Source organism: Periplaneta americana, chromosome 3 (assembly GCF_040183065.1).
Source record: "Periplaneta americana isolate PAMFEO1 chromosome 3, P.americana_PAMFEO1_priV1, whole genome shotgun sequence".
NCBI lineage: Eukaryota > Metazoa > Arthropoda > Insecta > Blattodea > Blattidae > Periplaneta > Periplaneta americana.
The window spans coordinates 198318105-198336230 of record NC_091119.1 but is presented as its reverse complement, the minus strand read 5'-3'; the positions used below and the strand labels follow the sequence as shown (position 1 = coordinate 198336230).

General features: G+C 35.3%; 2 protein-coding genes and 1 long non-coding RNA gene across 7 annotated transcripts in view; 1 reads left to right on the top strand and 2 right to left on the bottom strand.

Annotated features, from left to right (window-relative positions):
• Nucleotides 1–18126, bottom strand: part of Roc2 (Regulator of cullins 2) — a 298758-nt gene that overhangs the window by 209275 nt on the left and 71357 nt on the right. The gene's annotated exons all lie outside the window — the stretch shown is intronic.
• Nucleotides 1–18126, top strand: part of LOC138696944 (facilitated trehalose transporter Tret1-like) — a 119732-nt gene that overhangs the window by 43719 nt on the left and 57887 nt on the right. For 3 of the 5 annotated variants that reach the window (XM_069822458.1, XM_069822462.1, XM_069822457.1), the window contains exon 2: nucleotides 8310–8450. The exons of the other annotated variants lie outside the window; for them this stretch is intronic. In XM_069822458.1, the coding sequence (XP_069678559.1) occupies nucleotides 8310–8450 (141 nt within the window). The remainder of the gene's footprint in view (nucleotides 1–8309; nucleotides 8451–18126) is intronic. 5 annotated transcript variants of the gene reach the window in all.
• The window catches only part of LOC138696946 (uncharacterized), a 122077-nt gene that overhangs the window by 95734 nt on the left and 8217 nt on the right, over nucleotides 1–18126 (bottom strand). The gene's annotated exons all lie outside the window — the stretch shown is intronic.

Genomic DNA, 18126 nt, shown 5'->3' with positions numbered 1-18126 from the left:
CTAGGAAATGCGTGTAATTCTGGTATGCAATTCCCTGGTCCTTTACTTGTAGAGGTCAGCAGGAAATTAAGCCAGATTTTACTGCCACAAGAGAGGATCTTGAGACTTCAAGGGTGGCACACAGTCACACAGTGTACAGTGCAAACCCTGGGGCTCTTCGTGATCACAACACAAAGACGGCGGCACTACAGATCTCCGGTTAGCCTTTCATTTACGTAGTTGAAAATGGTGCATGCAACCGTCCTTCATGGGCCTCTTCAAAACAATGCATTCGTTTTATTACTCGCACCAGTTACAGCTTCACGTCAACACTTGTTTTGTTGCAGCCGCCTTCAGATTTAGTCATTGCCATCAATTTGCTTTCACTTAACCCTTAAATTCGCAGAGTATCCTATAGGATACAACAAGTTTTAGGTTATATGCTATAATTTTAATAGAACAATAGAAACAAAATTGGTAGGAAAATTAAAATTTCACAATGCTATAATGTTGCACAATATATAAAACATGGACATTGCGATAGTTGTTTTCTTTACAGTCCGACACGGTTTAATAAACTAGTATGAGAAATGAAGTTTTGCCAATTTAAGAGTTAAGTTGGCTAACTGACGTGATTGGAAGGAGAAAGAATCTCTACGAGGAAGAGAAATAAAAAAGAAATTGTCGCACACAACAGTATTGTTTTCGTTTAATATAGAAGAACTGAAATGTTTTTTTTTTTTTGGCTTCACATTGACGAGATTCAAAGAAAAGGTCAACAAGGATCTGTACCTTATCAGTGATAGGCAATAGTAATATGCGTTACAAGAGCGGTATGTTGAAGTTTTCATGTTCGAGGAAAAATTTGAAAAAAGCGAAACGTAGTTGAGGTTTTTTAATTTCCGAGAATTGAAAGAAAACACACCGCTCGTGTATCGTACATTATTTTGTGCGAAGATCGTTTATTACATACCTGAAAGAGGAATTTCTAATTAGTTACAATGAAATCTCCATCTTGGTTTCTGTTCAATGACGGCAAATTTGCAAAACAAAAATATCTATCTTCAACATTGTTGCTTTAAAATATTTTCTGTGTTTACTATACTCCAGCAGGCCGTGATATACTGTACGTCTGTCTTCCCCCCCCCCCCAGTCTATAATGAGTCTGGAATCTTGTTGATTTTTTCACGGCTTCCTTAATGTTACTTGCATCACGAATGCAGTGACTTTAGTGGAGTTGTAGAGTTTACTTGTTTTTGCTTCACATTGACGAGATTCACAGAAAAGATGAACACGGATCTGTACCTAATTAGTGATAGGCAAAATAATATGAAATTTCACATTCAAAACTATTTCTGCTTTACAGCAATCAGAGTTTAGAATAGTACATTATGCAACGAGCGTATAATGGTAGTAATTAAGACGCGAGTATGTTTGTTTATGAAACGAGCGCAAGCTCCTTTCATAATTTTCATACGAGCGTCTTAATTACCATTATAGGCAAGTTTCATACGACTTTTTATGCTCGACCATATTTCTAACTTGAAATTATTCATAAGTATTCATGTTATTCTTATCTGACTGGGGAGCGGAACTGACCTTCTAAATTGTGAGATGCGCGCAGACGCGAAAGTATTGATTTTTTTCAGAGGAACGAATGTCATTGACCTTGATATAATCTAGAGAATAACATGAACATTAATCTTGATATAACCTGGAAATTGATTTAGAATAGAAAAACGAGATGACATATTGAATTTATTTTAATATTATTTACAATTAACGCTAATTATTATAGTAACAGAACATAACCTTCTGCGACAGTATTGGATTTCCAGCCTCCGTGACGTTTCGCTAGTTGTCTTTCGATTGCTTATCAAGGTCAATGACACATTCGTTCCTCGGAAAAAATCAATACTTTCGCGTCTGCGCACATCTCACAATTTAGGTCAATTCCGCTCCTCACTTACATAACCATAACATGAATACGTATGAATAATTTCAAGTTAGAAATATGGTCGAGCATAAAAAGTCGTATAATACTTGTCTATAATGGTCATTAAGACGCTCGTATGAAAATTATGAAACTCGCTTGCGCTCGTTTCATAAACAAACATACTCGCGTCTTAATTACTACCATTATAGGCTCGTTGCATAATGTACTATTGTTAAATCAATTATAAATACAGTACGTATGTCTTGCAATTGGAGGAAATATGTCTGAATTGATTCTGATGTTTCAAAATTAATGTGCACAACTAGGCATGAAAAAATGCACTCCTGTTGTCTTAACAGAGCATCCTGCCACGTCTTTAAGGTTTCGTAATATTTAACATACGATTAAAACCCGTTCTGCATCGCATTTATATGTATGCATGCACCTCTTATCACTGCAAGCTTACCGGGCAACAACACTTGTATCAGCGGGTTTACACTGTGAATACTGATAGAACTAGTACCGCGTCACTAACACACTCCTAAAATATTTTTTATTCTAAAGAAAGCTTCATACATTTCCCAGAATTCTAGGAAATTAAAAATGAGAATGCAATAGAAAAATGTAACAATTTTTCAATTTTTTTACTGGTTTATTTGGCGTCGATGGAATTGGTGATAGCGAGTTGGTATTTGGCGAGATGAGGCCAAGGATTCGCCATAGATTTTACCTAACATTCGCCTTACGGTTGGGGAAAACCTCGGAAAAAAACAACCAGATAATCAGCCCACGCGGGAATGGAACCCACGCCCGAGAGCAACTCCGGTGGCCACGATTTTCAAACTAGTGTGACTGAAGACCTGAAGTGACAAACATCCCAAGTCCATTGAAGTACCTACCGGTAAATTGTTCAAGAGAGACTTGGGGTGTTTGTCAATTGAGGTGTTCAATTATATTCAATCTGTGAACATATGAGAGAAGTTTGTATTCTCTTTTGTTTCCGCTGTCATTCCAGTGTCAATTTCTTGTCAACATAAAATCTCACCGATGTCTATCATCATTAGATGACGTAATAAAACTTATTCTTCCTATCCCCTACCTTATATTAAATCTATTGGTCTGTTACGATTTTACCAAATCGTTTCAGTGGAAGGCCAAAGATATTTTTCCTAAAGGACAGCAGGTAGTTTATTATTTGGCGTGATATTCTACTTGGTGGTATTCTGAGTATATGAGATTTCCATTTCTGTCCATATTTTGAATTTTCTCCAAAATAGGATCTACTTTTCTTTGAAAATATCTATGCTTTTTCCCTGTCTAATTTTGTAATAGCCCGCAGTTATTCTTAAAAATTTCATTTCACTGGGAGTGATTCTATGTTTATCATATTTACTTATGGTCCAGGCTTCACTTCCATATACGAGCACAGGTCACATTGATGTTTTATAGGCTTTGATTCTTGTATGTTTCTGGACAAGAGAAAGTTTGAAAATGTTATTAATAACATTCACTATATAAGCAAAATAATTTAAATTTTGTAGAAATATCTTTTACCTGTTCATAGCTTAAATTTCAACCTAAATATTCAAAACAGGAGACGTACAGCTTTATTATAAAGGAAAATCCTGCTACGGACATATTTTTTTTTTTTCCGATGACCGCTAATTTAGTCCTATCAACTGAAATTTCCATCTCGTATTCCTCAGAAACGAGTTGTAATTATAAAAACAAACGTTGGAGGTCATCTTCAGAATCCCCTAGTAAGACAAATTATAAACTGCGTTTATTGATTGGTTTGGATCATCAACATCTTTCAGAATTTCAAATATTATTTCCCTGCTAACGTTGTAAAACACCTTTCTGAAATCGTTAAACCCGAAATGTGTCTTTATTACTACACTTTCTTAATTTTTTCTGTTCTAACTTTTAAAGTAAAGTTCCCATCAGCACATAATCTTCCTTTGCAGAATCTATTATGTTCTTATAGACTATTTGTTTTCATAAAATGTATAGGCCTATAATTTTTGTTTTAAACGCTTTGTGTAAATTTTATACCCCGAACTGAAAAGATTCATACCTATGTAATATTCGCAGTCCTATCTCTTTTAAAAATCGGTATTACATAATAAAACAATAAATAAAATCTCCTTATCAACATGCATTAGCGTATTTTACGTATCTATGGCAACATAAAATCCCACGAGCTGTATAAAAAAGACAGTAGATCAGCTGAATATCTTTGCACATGCGTAGGATCGCGTGATTTCGGTCAGCTGGGTTTGTTTTCCATGTTTCGTGCGCAATCGTTTAGAGTGTCTTCATCTTGAAATCGCACTTTGGAAACCCTTCACAAACAAAGTTTTACTTGGAGTCCAAAGTGTAACAAGTCAATAAATCCTTCATTTCGTACGCTCATAATGTCTTACAAGTTGCTGTATAACAGCCCATTATTCTAAATCAAATAAATGGATCCCCATCACCATTCGGAATGCCAATGTTTTCGGTGTACAACTGTCTCAAATAAAGGGATGCACAGATATTTCATAACGTTTAACTCCGACAAAAATATATACAAAGTGACAGCTTACACTCTAACAGATTTGCATTTCTATGTAATAAGGCCGGAATTTCACTTTATAAATAGTGTTAAGGGAAGGTTAGAGGGAAACGCTGTGTTTTAACTCCAGACATATCCAATTGTTGGGTTTGAAGTGGAGACTCAAACAGAACAGTCATTTTATGAAGAAAAAAAAAAAAAAAGCAGCAGTGGCTCACTAGTGGAGTCGGAGCGTTTATGGATGAACAGGAAAGGGGGTTCTGGGCGAAATTGACGAGAGAAATGTTCTAGCCACAAAGTCCACAGAATTGGCGTACGCCGCCGCTCTTTTATGCTCTCTATATCGTCTCTTGTACTCCACAGCGCTAGTCTTGGGCTTGTTTGATTCGTTTTCTCCATTTCTGATTGTATCTACTTTTACATTTTCTCAGCGTTTGAATTTTGAGTCATTTTTAAGTTCACAAATTTTTACGACTATTATTTTAGATAACAGAGAGGGTTTGGAATTGAACGGGTTGCATCAGCTCCTTATCAATGCGGATGACGTGAATATGTTAGGAGAAAATCCACAAACGATTAGGGAAAACACGGGAATTTTACTAGAAGCAAGTAAAGAGATAAGTTTGGAAGTAAATCCCGAAAAGACAAAGTATATGATTATGTCTCGTGACGGGAATATTGTACGAAATGGAAATATAAAAATTGGAAATTTATCTTTTGAAGAGGTGGAGAAGTTCAAATACCTGGGAGCAACAGTAACAAATATAAATGATACTCGGGAGGAAATTAAACACAGAATAAATGTGGGAAATGTCTGTTATTATTAGGTTGAGCAGCTTTTATCATCCAGTCTGTTGTCAAAAAATCTGAAAGTTAGAATTTATGAAACAGTTATATTACCGGTTGTTCTTTATGGTTGTGAAACTTGGACTCTCACTTTGAGAGAGGAACATAGGTTAAGGGTGTTTGAGAATAAGGTGCTTAGGAAAATATTTGGGGCTAAGAGGGATGAAGTTACAGGAGAATGGAGAATGTTACACAACACAGAACTGCACACATTGTATTCTTCACCTGACATAATTAGGAACATTAAATCCAGGCGTTTGAGATGGGCAGGGCATGTAGCACATATGGGCGTATCCAGAAATGCATATAGAGTGTTAGTTGGGAGGTCGGAGGGAAAAAGACCTTTGGGGAGGCCGAGACGTAGATGGGAAGATAATATTAAAATGGATTTGAGGGAGGTGGGATATGATAGAGACTGGATTAATCTTGCTCAGGATAGGGACCAATGGCGGGCTTATGTGAGGGCGGCAATGAACCTCCGAGTTCCTTAAAAGCCAGTAATTAGTATTATTATTATTTTTTTTAAATCTAGGGTCCAACTTACCGCGGATAATTTCTTCGCGTTTATTTAGTCGATCTCGGTGCCCCCTATCAAGAGACACCTCAAACTTGCGAATCGGTTCAGATCTCACGGAGTTACGGGCATAAAATGGTCACCGGAGCGCAGTTTTCGAGGAATGTTTCGTCCTGTCTCGTCGGTCTTGAGATGCGGATGTTTACGGTTACGGGACTCCTTTGTCTACACAGAGGTGTACTTTCGTTTCGCTATGTTTATTTGTTGCAAAGTTATAGCCTAAGTGATTATAGTGTATCACTTTTTTTTTTCTGACATCATTACGGAGAGGTTGGCGACCTACCGTGCAAAATACAAAGACGTTCCGATAGTTCTACGTAAAAAAAATGGTGTTGTGGTCGGGGTGCGTAAGTTATCAAAATAATGCAGCTCACTTGCCAAATGTCAGCATAACCAAACGGATAACGATGTAGATTGGTAGACCTAGGCCTATATGTGAAGGCCCAGTTCCATCGTCAGTTCTTCCAGTTGATTTTTACACGCAAGCTGTTTCAAAAGTAACAGATAATTGCAATTAAAATTGAATGCGGCGGTATGGGATAAAAAAAAAGCTCAGCCACGTATAACCTTATATTTAAAAATATATATTTTTGTACAAACAAAATATTTTTGCGACTATTGTGCGAGTTATGGCGCCATCGAGAACATTTTGAAATGGTACCGTGTAGTCTTTTTTTTTAATATCATCTGAAAGAGCATATTTTTTATGTAATATTTCATTTGTTTTGTACAAAATCACTATGGTTATGGTTACTATGGCAACAAATGCAATTAAAATTGAATGAGGCAGTTTGGGACAAAAAAGCTCAGACACGCCTAGGCTTATATTTAGAAAAAAATGTTTCTGTCGAAACAAAATATTTTTGCGACAATTGTTCTGCAAGTTATGACGTCATCGAGAGCATTTTGAAATGACATCGTATAGTTTTGTTTATATTATGTGAAAGAGTATATTTTTATGTAATATTTCATTTGTAACGGTTTTATTTGTACTGCACTAATCTATAATTGTTCAATTTCTCCATGAATACGATATATATGTAATACAGCCCATTATACTTTTGCGGGCCTAAAAAAATATATTTGTTTACTTATTTAATTTATACCACTCAGAAGGCCTTAATTAAGGATATGTTAATTTTAAATAAAATCTTTTATTTATAAGTATAATTTTAAAAGTCATCTTCTAAGATTTTATTTTATAATTGATAATCAGTGGTGATTAATTATTACATTTTATTTTTATAACATTACTCATATTTAATTAATTATATTTTTATTTGCTATTAATTTCGGGATCCTCGTGGTCATCCTTAATTAAGGCCGGACGACTTATTTCTTTCTCTATATATTTACTTAATTGGCAACAACAATTGGCTTTAAAACAACTCCAGAAGGAATTTCGGTTTCAGCAGGTCCCAACATCATTTCCAGCATAACAGAAAATTGTTTATTAAATTCAGAGACTGGTAACTTAGCACAGAAATAATAGCATCATGCATGGCCTCCCACAACGAATTATTTTTATTCGACATATTCTTTTTTTTTCTAGTAGGCCTATACACAGTCCCTAGATACCAAAACAAAACACGCTAAACAAGACTTACAAACACAAAGCGAATTTCTAACTTAAAACTCTTATCAAAAAGCTTTAATTTATTTAAATACGGATTAGTACGCCACAAAATAATGTATGAAGCTTTGGCGAAATTTCATGTTTAAACCTGGGCCAGAAGCCCTCGGCAGTAACCCTGTAGCCCTCGCTATAAACATCTTCATTTCGCCCTTGATACATAAATTACTATTTTGCCAATATTTTGTTAGTTTCTGTATTATGAAAGCAGTTTTATTGATTAATTCAACATAAAACGAGATGTTAACAGAAAATGATCGGAGTGTGACAAGTGGCCAACAGGCTTAGAGGTCACATATTCAGTTCTTCTCAGTCCCAAACCCCATTGCAAGAACGCGTTTTCAGGTACGTTTTAAGTCTTTCTCCCCCCAATTCTCCACTGACACCGACAAAAACTATACAGAAAAAAGGCCTATTGATGGGTAAAACACGACAAAGAATTACAAATTTATATAATTTTACGTAATCTGCAGCATAGGCGAGAAATATGAGAAAACATTTCAGATGATCAATAATGCTTCCCTGACACTTCACAACTAGATGTGTTTGAGTCTGCTCTTGAAATCCTTTAATTTGTTACAGTTTTCGTTAAAATATTAGTTTACCATTATGACTTCACCTTTTGAATGAACCTTAAAGTCGATCTCAAAGGAGTGACAAAACAATGTCACTGTCAGGGACCGTCCACAAATTGACGGGAAAAATGCAGTAGAGTATTAAAAATTTATAGGGACTCGACAATCACTAACCCAACCAAATTTAGAGCATGCATTTGTTTCTCCAGATCGGCCTACGTAGCACAGGAAAGGATCTCCAAAACAACACAACGTCACATCCGCTGACAGTTTTCAACACCCACCAAGTCTCCAAAAACGGTTATTTACCAGTTGCTGTAGACAATCTTGACATGGCTTGTCTTTTTCATGTAAGTAAACCAGATATTGTGAGGTTTGCTTATGGAATTCAGATCTCACGTTTAATTTATAAGTACTAAGCTCAAAATGTGATATAAATTACTAATGAAACAATTATCCCTTTTAACGATTAACCATACTTAAAACTACAGTGGAGTCCCTCCGTTGGAAACTTCTGTTATGGAAACTTTCAATACATTACTGATAAGGCGATGACTTTGTTTATACTCGACGTTGACATCAAAAGATACAGTAGAGAATAAAAAAGAAATTTATTTAAACTTATACATGAAAATATTACAAACTTAAATAAGAATTATTTAGCATCACGTCGACCTGGTTGGCGAGTTGGTATAGCGCTGGCCTTCTATGCCCAAGGTTGTGGGTTCGATCCCGGGCCAGGTCGATGGCGTTTAAGTATGCTTAAATGCGACAGGGTCATGTCAGTAGAACTCCTGCGGGACAAAATTCCGGCACATCCGGCGACGCTGATATAACCTCTGCAGTTGCGAGCGTCGTTAAATAAAAAACATAACATTTAACATTTTAGCATCACACATATAAATACAGGGTGTTAAGAAAAAAAGTATCCAATATATTAGGAGGTGATAGTATGCATCAAAACAAGATAGAAATGTCTAATAAGCATGAGTCCTACAACACATACTTTCTGAGATCTGAACACTTGTTCTTAGGAGGTGCTCAATGTGATGTCCATTCATGACAATGCATTCTTCTACCCTACAATACAGCAGACTACCAGATAACCATACCGTAGTTGACACCCCTGGCATGGAACAATGATACTTCGCAAGGAATACTGAAAACAAAAGTCTGGTTGCGGATATGAGCGGGGTTCAGCAGAGATGGTGTTGTGAATTTTCGTAATCAGCATGTGTGGGCTGATGAAAATCCCCATGCAGTTGAAGAAACAAGGCATCAGCACCGATTCTCAATCAACTTACGGGCAGGCGTTCTTGGTGATAGATTAATAGGGCCATTCGTGGTACCACAGAGATTAACTGGGGATCGTTATCAGGACTTCCTTATTAACGTATTAAAACAAATTTGAAAAGGTGCGTCATTCCTTACGCCGAAAGGCAGAGGAATGTATTGCCATGAATGGACGTCACATTGAGCACCTCCTATGAACAAGTGTTCAGATCTCAGAAAGTTTGTACTATGTTTGATGCATACTAGCTCCTCCTAAAATATTGGATACTTTTTTTTGACACCCTGTATAATGAGAATATTTTTTAGTAACACATACAGATATGAGTAAATCATTACAGTGTTAACTCCTCTAAATAAAATAATTGTTTTAACATTAACGACAAAAATATTTTTAATTCGTTTAGACTGATACCCTTTCATAATGCATTTACTAAGACAAAAAATTAAGTTAAAACTTGTAGTGAATCTGCCGCGAGGTCCCTCGAACGCTTAGAGACAAGTATGTACAGTTTTTGTACCCTTTCTACCAATCACAGAGTTCATCTCTGGCAGTGGTTACATCGTCTAGATAGGGGCGGGCACAGAAGACCAATAATGTAATAGACAGTACATATAAACGTACAAAATGACCTTTGATTGGCTAATAGTTTTTACCCCCATTTATAAATAACGAAGGGACTCCACTGTATACTAAAAAAAAAAACAGAGAAAGATCGTGACTGCAGGGTTGTACACGATGTGAGACAAATGAACCAATCAGCTCATTCCGAGTAACGGGTTTCCATGGTTACCACTGAGTTAGCCACTCAGGTGGCAATATCAACAGCAAGACCAATCACAGTCGCATTATTTCTGGCAACTCAGTTCGCATTGGTAGACCCCTACAATGCACAATCTTTCTCCGACTCCACTCATTGCTGTCAACTTCGAATGAAGAAAATTCTCACAGTGGTAAGTAAAATGTCCTAATTCCAACAAAAAATTCCTATGCCACATTAAATATGATTAATCATCTGCAATTAAAGTGATTCAAGACAAAATATTCCTACAGCCAATAACTGTAAAAATAGGAGATTCAATTATCGCCAATGACAGGTAATGTGTTAATACTGAAGTGTGGAGGAATATTTCACACGATATTAAATGCTTCATGACCATTACGTTAGAAGGTTTCCAACACAATGTATACGAACGAGAGACTATTGAATTATAAGTGAATGTTATGGGACAAAAATCCAACCAAATTTCGTGTTACACAGCCCGATCGGTATTGCACGTTATCTAATGTACCACTAATTATTATTGTTAGTATACATATTACTCTCCAAAGATAGAACGCGCAATGATTTATCAGTTTAAATTAAATGCTTAACCTCAATATGCATAACACATACGGTTTTTGATTTAACATATATATTCATAGGAATACAGGGTGTTTCAAAAGTGATGGTCAATAATTTACATGAAAAGTAGAAACTGAAAGAAGAAAAAAAACTCTAACAAACATTGATCCGCAAATTAACCGTTCACGCGATATTCCCTTAGGAAGAATAGTGCCTGTACCATGGCCTCCTAGGTCACCGGATTTAAATTGGATTAGATTTCCGTGTTTGGGGTCATGTAAGAAGCCTGATTTACACTTCTGGGATCACAGAAGTGTGATGACAAAAATTCTGTCGACCACTACTCTAGGACAGAGTGGAGAAGAAAAGATCTGCAACGAGAAATTCCAAATTATAGAATTTGAACAGAATAGTCTATGGCGACTTTGTCTCCGACTAAATTCTAAACCGCCTGTACAAAAAGAGGATTTTAAACTTCAACAATAATAATAATAATAATAATAATAATAATAATAATAATAATAATAATAATAATGTTATAAAACTGGTAAATTCTGTAAATAAAGGAAATTTACAGTATGTGTTTAAAATTCTCAGATTGGTAACACAACCAGTTTTTCCCATCATTCCCAGCGGAACAAAGCTAACAACATTCCGGACCAATGCGGCAAACTGACGAACTTCCATGACATAAGAGTTAAATCCCATTGTCCAAGACTGTCAAGTTACAGTGAGAAACTCGCCGATCAATTTGTGCATACCACAATGATTAGACATTAGCGCTCCTACTACAGAAATGCAATCACGATGGAGTCGAGCTTTCATTGGATTGTGATTTATGTTTATAACACTGTATTGGCGGGCATGCAGTTAATAAATAAACTAAAAGGAAGAAAAAAAAGGAGTCTAAAATTTCTCACAATTTTAATAATTTAACTATTATCTTCCCTGTGTCTCATTAGACAGGATATCTGATATGTTCGATTTTATAACGCAAAAACATTTACATCCAATCTCGGTGCATATTCCTGGGGCCACAACTGGTCAATCTAATAAACACAAGCTAGACATCCATGTGTACGTACAGACGAAGTGTGGGACAATTACACTGTCTCTCAGAACAATCTGTTCGGTGTAGTGAGATCTTGAACGATAAAAACGTGGAGAGAGCATGTGTGCCATACATCACGTAGCTCTGTTGTACGGAATCCAGATCAAGATCTGTGTTCTGAACGTGCCGACTCTCACATCATATAAGAAACAATCTAAGAAGCCCATGGCCAATAAGAGTGGCGCCACTTAATTTACATTGTGTGTGACTCACAACACGTAACAAGCCAGGGTATAACTCTGCCAATTAGAGGTTTTTGATCAAGGAACCGATAGAGCTCCATTTCTGTCTAATTTTGAGATTGTTATCAGCGGCCATCAAACGTCGACGCGGTAAGCAGTTATGAAAACCAAAGTAGCTTACAAAAACGATCCTCAAAATGTCGTTGCGCTTCAAATAGATATTTCCGACTATAGGCTTCCTTTCGATATACCCAGTTTATACTTCTCTATCATCTGTATTATTTTGACCCAATAGGTTTGCGATTCACTAAGACTATTTACAAAAACAATCCTCAGTTAAATAAACACCCTGTATAGCAAATACTTAGTTACTTACTGGCTTTTAAGGAACCCGGAGGTTCATTGCCGCCCTCACATAAGCCCACCACTGGTCCCTATCCTGAGCAAGATTAATCCAGTCTCTATCATCATATCCCGCCTCCCTCAAATCCATTTTAATATTATCTTCCCATCTACGTCTCGGCCTCCCTAAAGGTCTTTTTCCCTCCGGCCTCCCAACTAACACTCTATATGCATTTCTGTATTCGCCCATACGTGCTACATACCCTGCCCATCTCAAACGTCTGGATTTAATGTTCCTAATTATGTCAGGTGAAGAAAACAATGCGTGCAGTTCTGTGTCGTGCAACTTTCTCCATTCTCCTGTAACTTCATCCCTCTTAGCCCCAAATATTTTCCTAAGCATCTTATTCTCAAACACCCTTAACCTATGTTCCTCTCTCAAAGTGAGAGTCCAGGTTTCACAACCATAAAGAACACCCGGCAATATAACTGTTTTATAAATTCTAACTTTCAGATTTTTTGACAGCAGACTGGATGATAAAAGCTTCTCAACCGAATAATAACAGGCATTTCCTATATTTATTCTGTGTTTAATTTCCTCCCGAGTGTCATTTATATTTGTTACTGTTGCTCCAAGATATTTGAACTTCTCCACCTCTTCAAAGGATAAATTTCCAATTTTTATATTTCCATTTCGTACAATATTCTGGTCACGAGACATAATCATATACTTTGTCTTTTCGGGATTTACTTCCAAACCTATCTCTTTACTTGCTTCCAGTAAAATTCCCGTGTTTTCCCTAATCGTTTGTGGATTTTCTCGTAACATATTCACGTCATCCGCATAGACAAGCAGCTGATGTAACCCGTTCAATTCCAAGACCTCTCTGTTATCCTGGACTTTCCTAATGGCATAGTCTAGAGCAAATACTCTAAATTTAAAGGCATTTTGTACGAGTATTCTGAGATTAGTCAACAATTAAATACGCTATGCTTTCTTAACACACGAAAATTGTTTGGGGTGTATTAAAGGAACCAGACTTTTCTCATTCTAAGTTTTGAGAGTGAAAAAGTGGTTAGGCCTACACTAAGAATATATTTCTACCCACATGTTTTTAATGTATTGAATGGTCGGAAGGTCATGAAAAGAAACTGGCGTGGACAAGAAAGTGCACCTGCCAGTCGCTGGTATGTGTGTGTTTAGTCTACGCTGGGGTTCGCATATCGAGACACACGTGCACATTGTCATCCTGATATTTAATTTCAAAGCAAGGGCAATGTGAACTTTATGCTCGGGGGCCATTTCAGTATAAAATATGAAACTAACGTTCTTGCAAAGGAAAGAGTTGTCTTTTTCTGTTCTACAAAATAGGATGTAAGTCTTATGAATTGCAAAAACACTATTTCTAACGGTTATTTAACGACGCTGTGTCAATTGAAACATTATCTAGAGTCGACGGGATTTATGATATTAGGGCGACCAGATTCACACCGACAAAAAAAGAATACAATAAATTAAATGAAAAACGAAACTTTTATGGATATATAGATGTTGATTTTGCTTGCTTTATGTTGCAAGAATTAACGTACAGACGAGAGCAATTCAATGGGTAGGTTATATGTATTAGCTAGCATTCAAACTTGATTATTACTGCTATATTCACACAGATCATATTAACAGTTCTAAAAAAATTCACTTCTACTCAAAAGTTTGTAAAAATTACATATAATTATTTTCTATGAATGAAATGTTTGCTTTTTCGTAAAGAAAGCACAATTTTAAAAGTAGTCTACGTGAATAGATTTCGGGTTATACAAACCTTTAATTTCGTTTTAAAAAATCCTCTGTTTCGAATAAGCAATATCCATCTCTACAGGTCTTTAAAGTCCAAATAAACGAACGTATATTTTACATAAATAATTGAAGGGTTCAGCGCCATAGTGGGCCAAGCGCCATTTATTATAAACGGAGAAAGCAAGGGTTAAAGTTAAGTGAATACCATAGTTTAATGAAGACTGACATATCATTTAGTTTTAATGTGTATACTTTACTTTACTTGCTATATATTTCCATTGAATTATGCTAATAACGTCATTTTAACCCTTGTTTTCTACGGTTTTAGTAAATGGCGCTTGGCCCACTATGGTTCTGAACCCTTCAATTGCTACATGTTTACTAAACTTGAGTTGCCGATGTTATAATTTCCATTAAATTATCCTTAAATAGCACCGCCATTAAAATAATGACTGAAGGCACTGAATATATTCCAAAAAATCTGAATATTTACGACATGCTGAAGCAAGTTGTAGTTTTCATGTTTTCTTCCGTGTTTTGTTGTGGATGTATGTGAGTAACCGAAATGTTTTAGAACAATACAAATTGTTTTGCTTTGAACTTCTAGCCAAAGCTACTAATTCTTGTTATTCCTTATGAGAAGGCGGTTCAGGTAGCACAAGGTTGAAGCAAGCGAGCGTGAATTAGAAGGAATAATACTCAACAATTTTTTTCACAGTTGTGATTTTCTATGTAAGTAGAAATATAGCCTGCGATACGATCATTCTCTAGGCAAGATTGCTTCGAGTCAGACACCTTGTACTCTTTTTTTTCAAGTTTTAATTTGAAGTGTAAACCAAGACGTAACAAATTACAAGACATGTTTTTCGACGTGTATTTTTCGTTGAATTAATTCAAGGTAAGAAACGCCACTCAGTAGCAATTTATGGTAGAATATCATCACCTGGTGAGTTGCACTTGTGACATTACCATTAGACGGACATCTTGTAGGAAATTTTATTCCACATAATTTATCACGGACAGAACAAATGACGGTAGAAGAGCGAAACTAAATGTTTTGCAGCAGTAAGAGACAATTAAATTAGTTTATAAGAGTAATGAAAGTGTCAGAAATGTCAGAAAGGTGATATATATCAAATTTTATTTACATCATAGACTTCTAGAAATAATCTTAAATTTATGCTAAATTGCTATGTATATGAATGACATTAAACGTGTTAGCTAATTCAATAAAATAAACGGTGTTATGGAAATGACAAACTTTCTTTGATACATTTACGGAATAACTAAAATAACACAAGAAACGCTGGATAACCCAAAACATGATATATAAAATATTATCAGGAAAGGAACGCATTCACAAATTAGGGTCAGTATTTTTAAATTTTGAAAAATCTTTTTACATTGTATATTTTTATGCACACTTATCATCAACCTTATAGCTTTGTTTTGTAGAACAAAAATATGTTTAATTTCAGACGAGTTTTCCCAGAATATTAATTCATATTTCATTACATAATGATAGTACGGACATCGGGTGAGTTTCTTTCATCTACCACACGATGATAGTACCTGATTGACATGGTTACGTTTCTGTGATGTCGCATAGAGAAACGTAACCATGTCATTCAAGTACTACCATATGGTGGTAGATGAAAGAAACGTACTGTCCGATACTACCCGACTCTCCCCTATGTCACTTTAAGGGTGCTTATATCTGCAATAAATGATAAAATCCAGAGCAGGGCTCAATTTAGGAATAATAATAATAATAATAATAATAATAATAATAATAATAATAATAATAATAATAATACCGGTTCAAAACAGCGTCTATGAAAAACGCAGAGGAAAAGCGTTTTCCACTTAATTCCCATATTTCTCAATATATTTTTATGATTACTTTTCCAATTTATTCTTAAATCTTATATCTATAAAAGTACCGGAATTAGTTTTGTAACATCAAATAGTTTAAATAATACGAAATATTAACTACTCAAAAAGTTACAAAATTCAGTGCTCATGAAGAAAAATATATTTATCACATAGATACATAAACGATTCTGGTACATTTTCTAGATATAAGGTTTAAGAATAGTTAGGGAAAGGAATCATAACAATGTATTGATAAATATGGAAATTAGGTGGTAAATGCACTGCATTTTTATAGTTGTCATTTTGAATATTTAACCACCGGTAACTATCAATTCTTTTTAATATTCTGAATACTGTATCTTAAATTAGAGGTAATGAATATTTACCACACCAATTCTAAGTTTAATGCACTTTCTGGTTTCTGAGGAAAAAAATATTTCTTTTTATCCTCAAAGGTGGACGTACTCCTTTAAAGACAGTGGAGTTCATTTTATTATCACCTAGGAAACCGGAATCAGCGATGAAAAAAAGAACATATATAAAGACTTGTAAAATTGTCATAAAAGAGACTAGAAGATTGCAAAGCCCCAAATAAATCGCTTTCTAGCAGACATTAAATTCAAATTTTGAAATATAAAGATGGTCTTAATTTTCGTCTGAAGTTGCATTTTACAATCATATTATTAACTATGGACTTAAACACAGCTATGGTCTACGCCATTATGTACCAGTACCTATATGAAATGGACTGAAACAACCGGTATTACGTTCTAACAATTATACGATAAATTTCCAAGAAAAATGCGCCTTAACATAAGACACTTCATTAAAACCTACAACACCTAGATGAAATTACTGTAACAAACTTGAGACTGTCAAACCAACCACAAATTTTGCCTACAGATCAATAATTCCTGCCTCTGATGTGCAAGAAATTTCTGTCTGTGTCCTATGTTATGCCTAAACAAATATGAAGAGAGACATAAACGCCGAATCTAGTAGTTATCTTTCACAAACGTTTTCCTTTCAACCTCGTATCACACTGATATTTTTATTTATACACGTGTTCATCCCATGAATGTCAGTGATTGTCTGGAATCCTGCGCCTTCTAATAACTTAAAAGAAGTTCGTACAAATAAAAGTTACGACCACTATAATGGAAGTACCATAAAGTGGCTGATAAGTGCGGCGTTTAGATATGGATTTATTTAAAAACATGTAGGTATTATGAATAAATAAAGGCTCTGGCAATTATTTCTCAGTATTCATAATATACTAAGCAGAGCTAAACATAAAATGACCTTCAAGAAAACCACTCAGCACTGAATAAAAATATATAATACCCTATACCACCTTTTAATATTGGATGTAAATTTCCATTATGGAAGTTTCAAACAGGATATAAATAGGAATAAAGATGTCTATAAGCGGGATATACGCTCACAATCTTCATTATAGAAGTCTAAAAGCAAGATACAAGTTCATAATTTCAATTATGGAAGTCTAAAAGCAGGATACAAGCTCGAAATCTCCATTATGGAAGTCTAAAAGCAGGATACAAGCTCGAAATCTCCATTATGGAAGTCTAAAAGCAGGATACAAGCTCAAAATCTCCATTATGGAAGTCTAAAACCAGGATACAAATTCAAAATCTCCATTATTGAAACACAAGCTCAAAATTTCCATTGTTGAAGTCTACAAGCCCAAAATCTCCATTATTGAAGTCTAAAACCTGAATACAAGCTCATAATTTCCATTATTGAAGTCTACAAGCAAGATACAAGCACAAAATCTACATTATAGAAATCTAAAAGGAGGATACAAGCTCAAAATCTCCATTATATGTCTAAAAACAGGGTGCAAGTTCAAATCTCCATTATAAAAGTCTACAAGCAGGATAGAAGCTCATTATCTCCATCATAGCAGTCTAAAAGCAGGATACAAGCTCAAAATCTCCATTATTGAAGTCTAAAACCTGGATACAAGCTCAAAATTTCCATTATTGAAGTTTACAAGCAGGATACAAGCCCAAAATCTCCATTATAGAAATCTAAAAGCAGGATACAAGCTCAAAGTTTCTATTA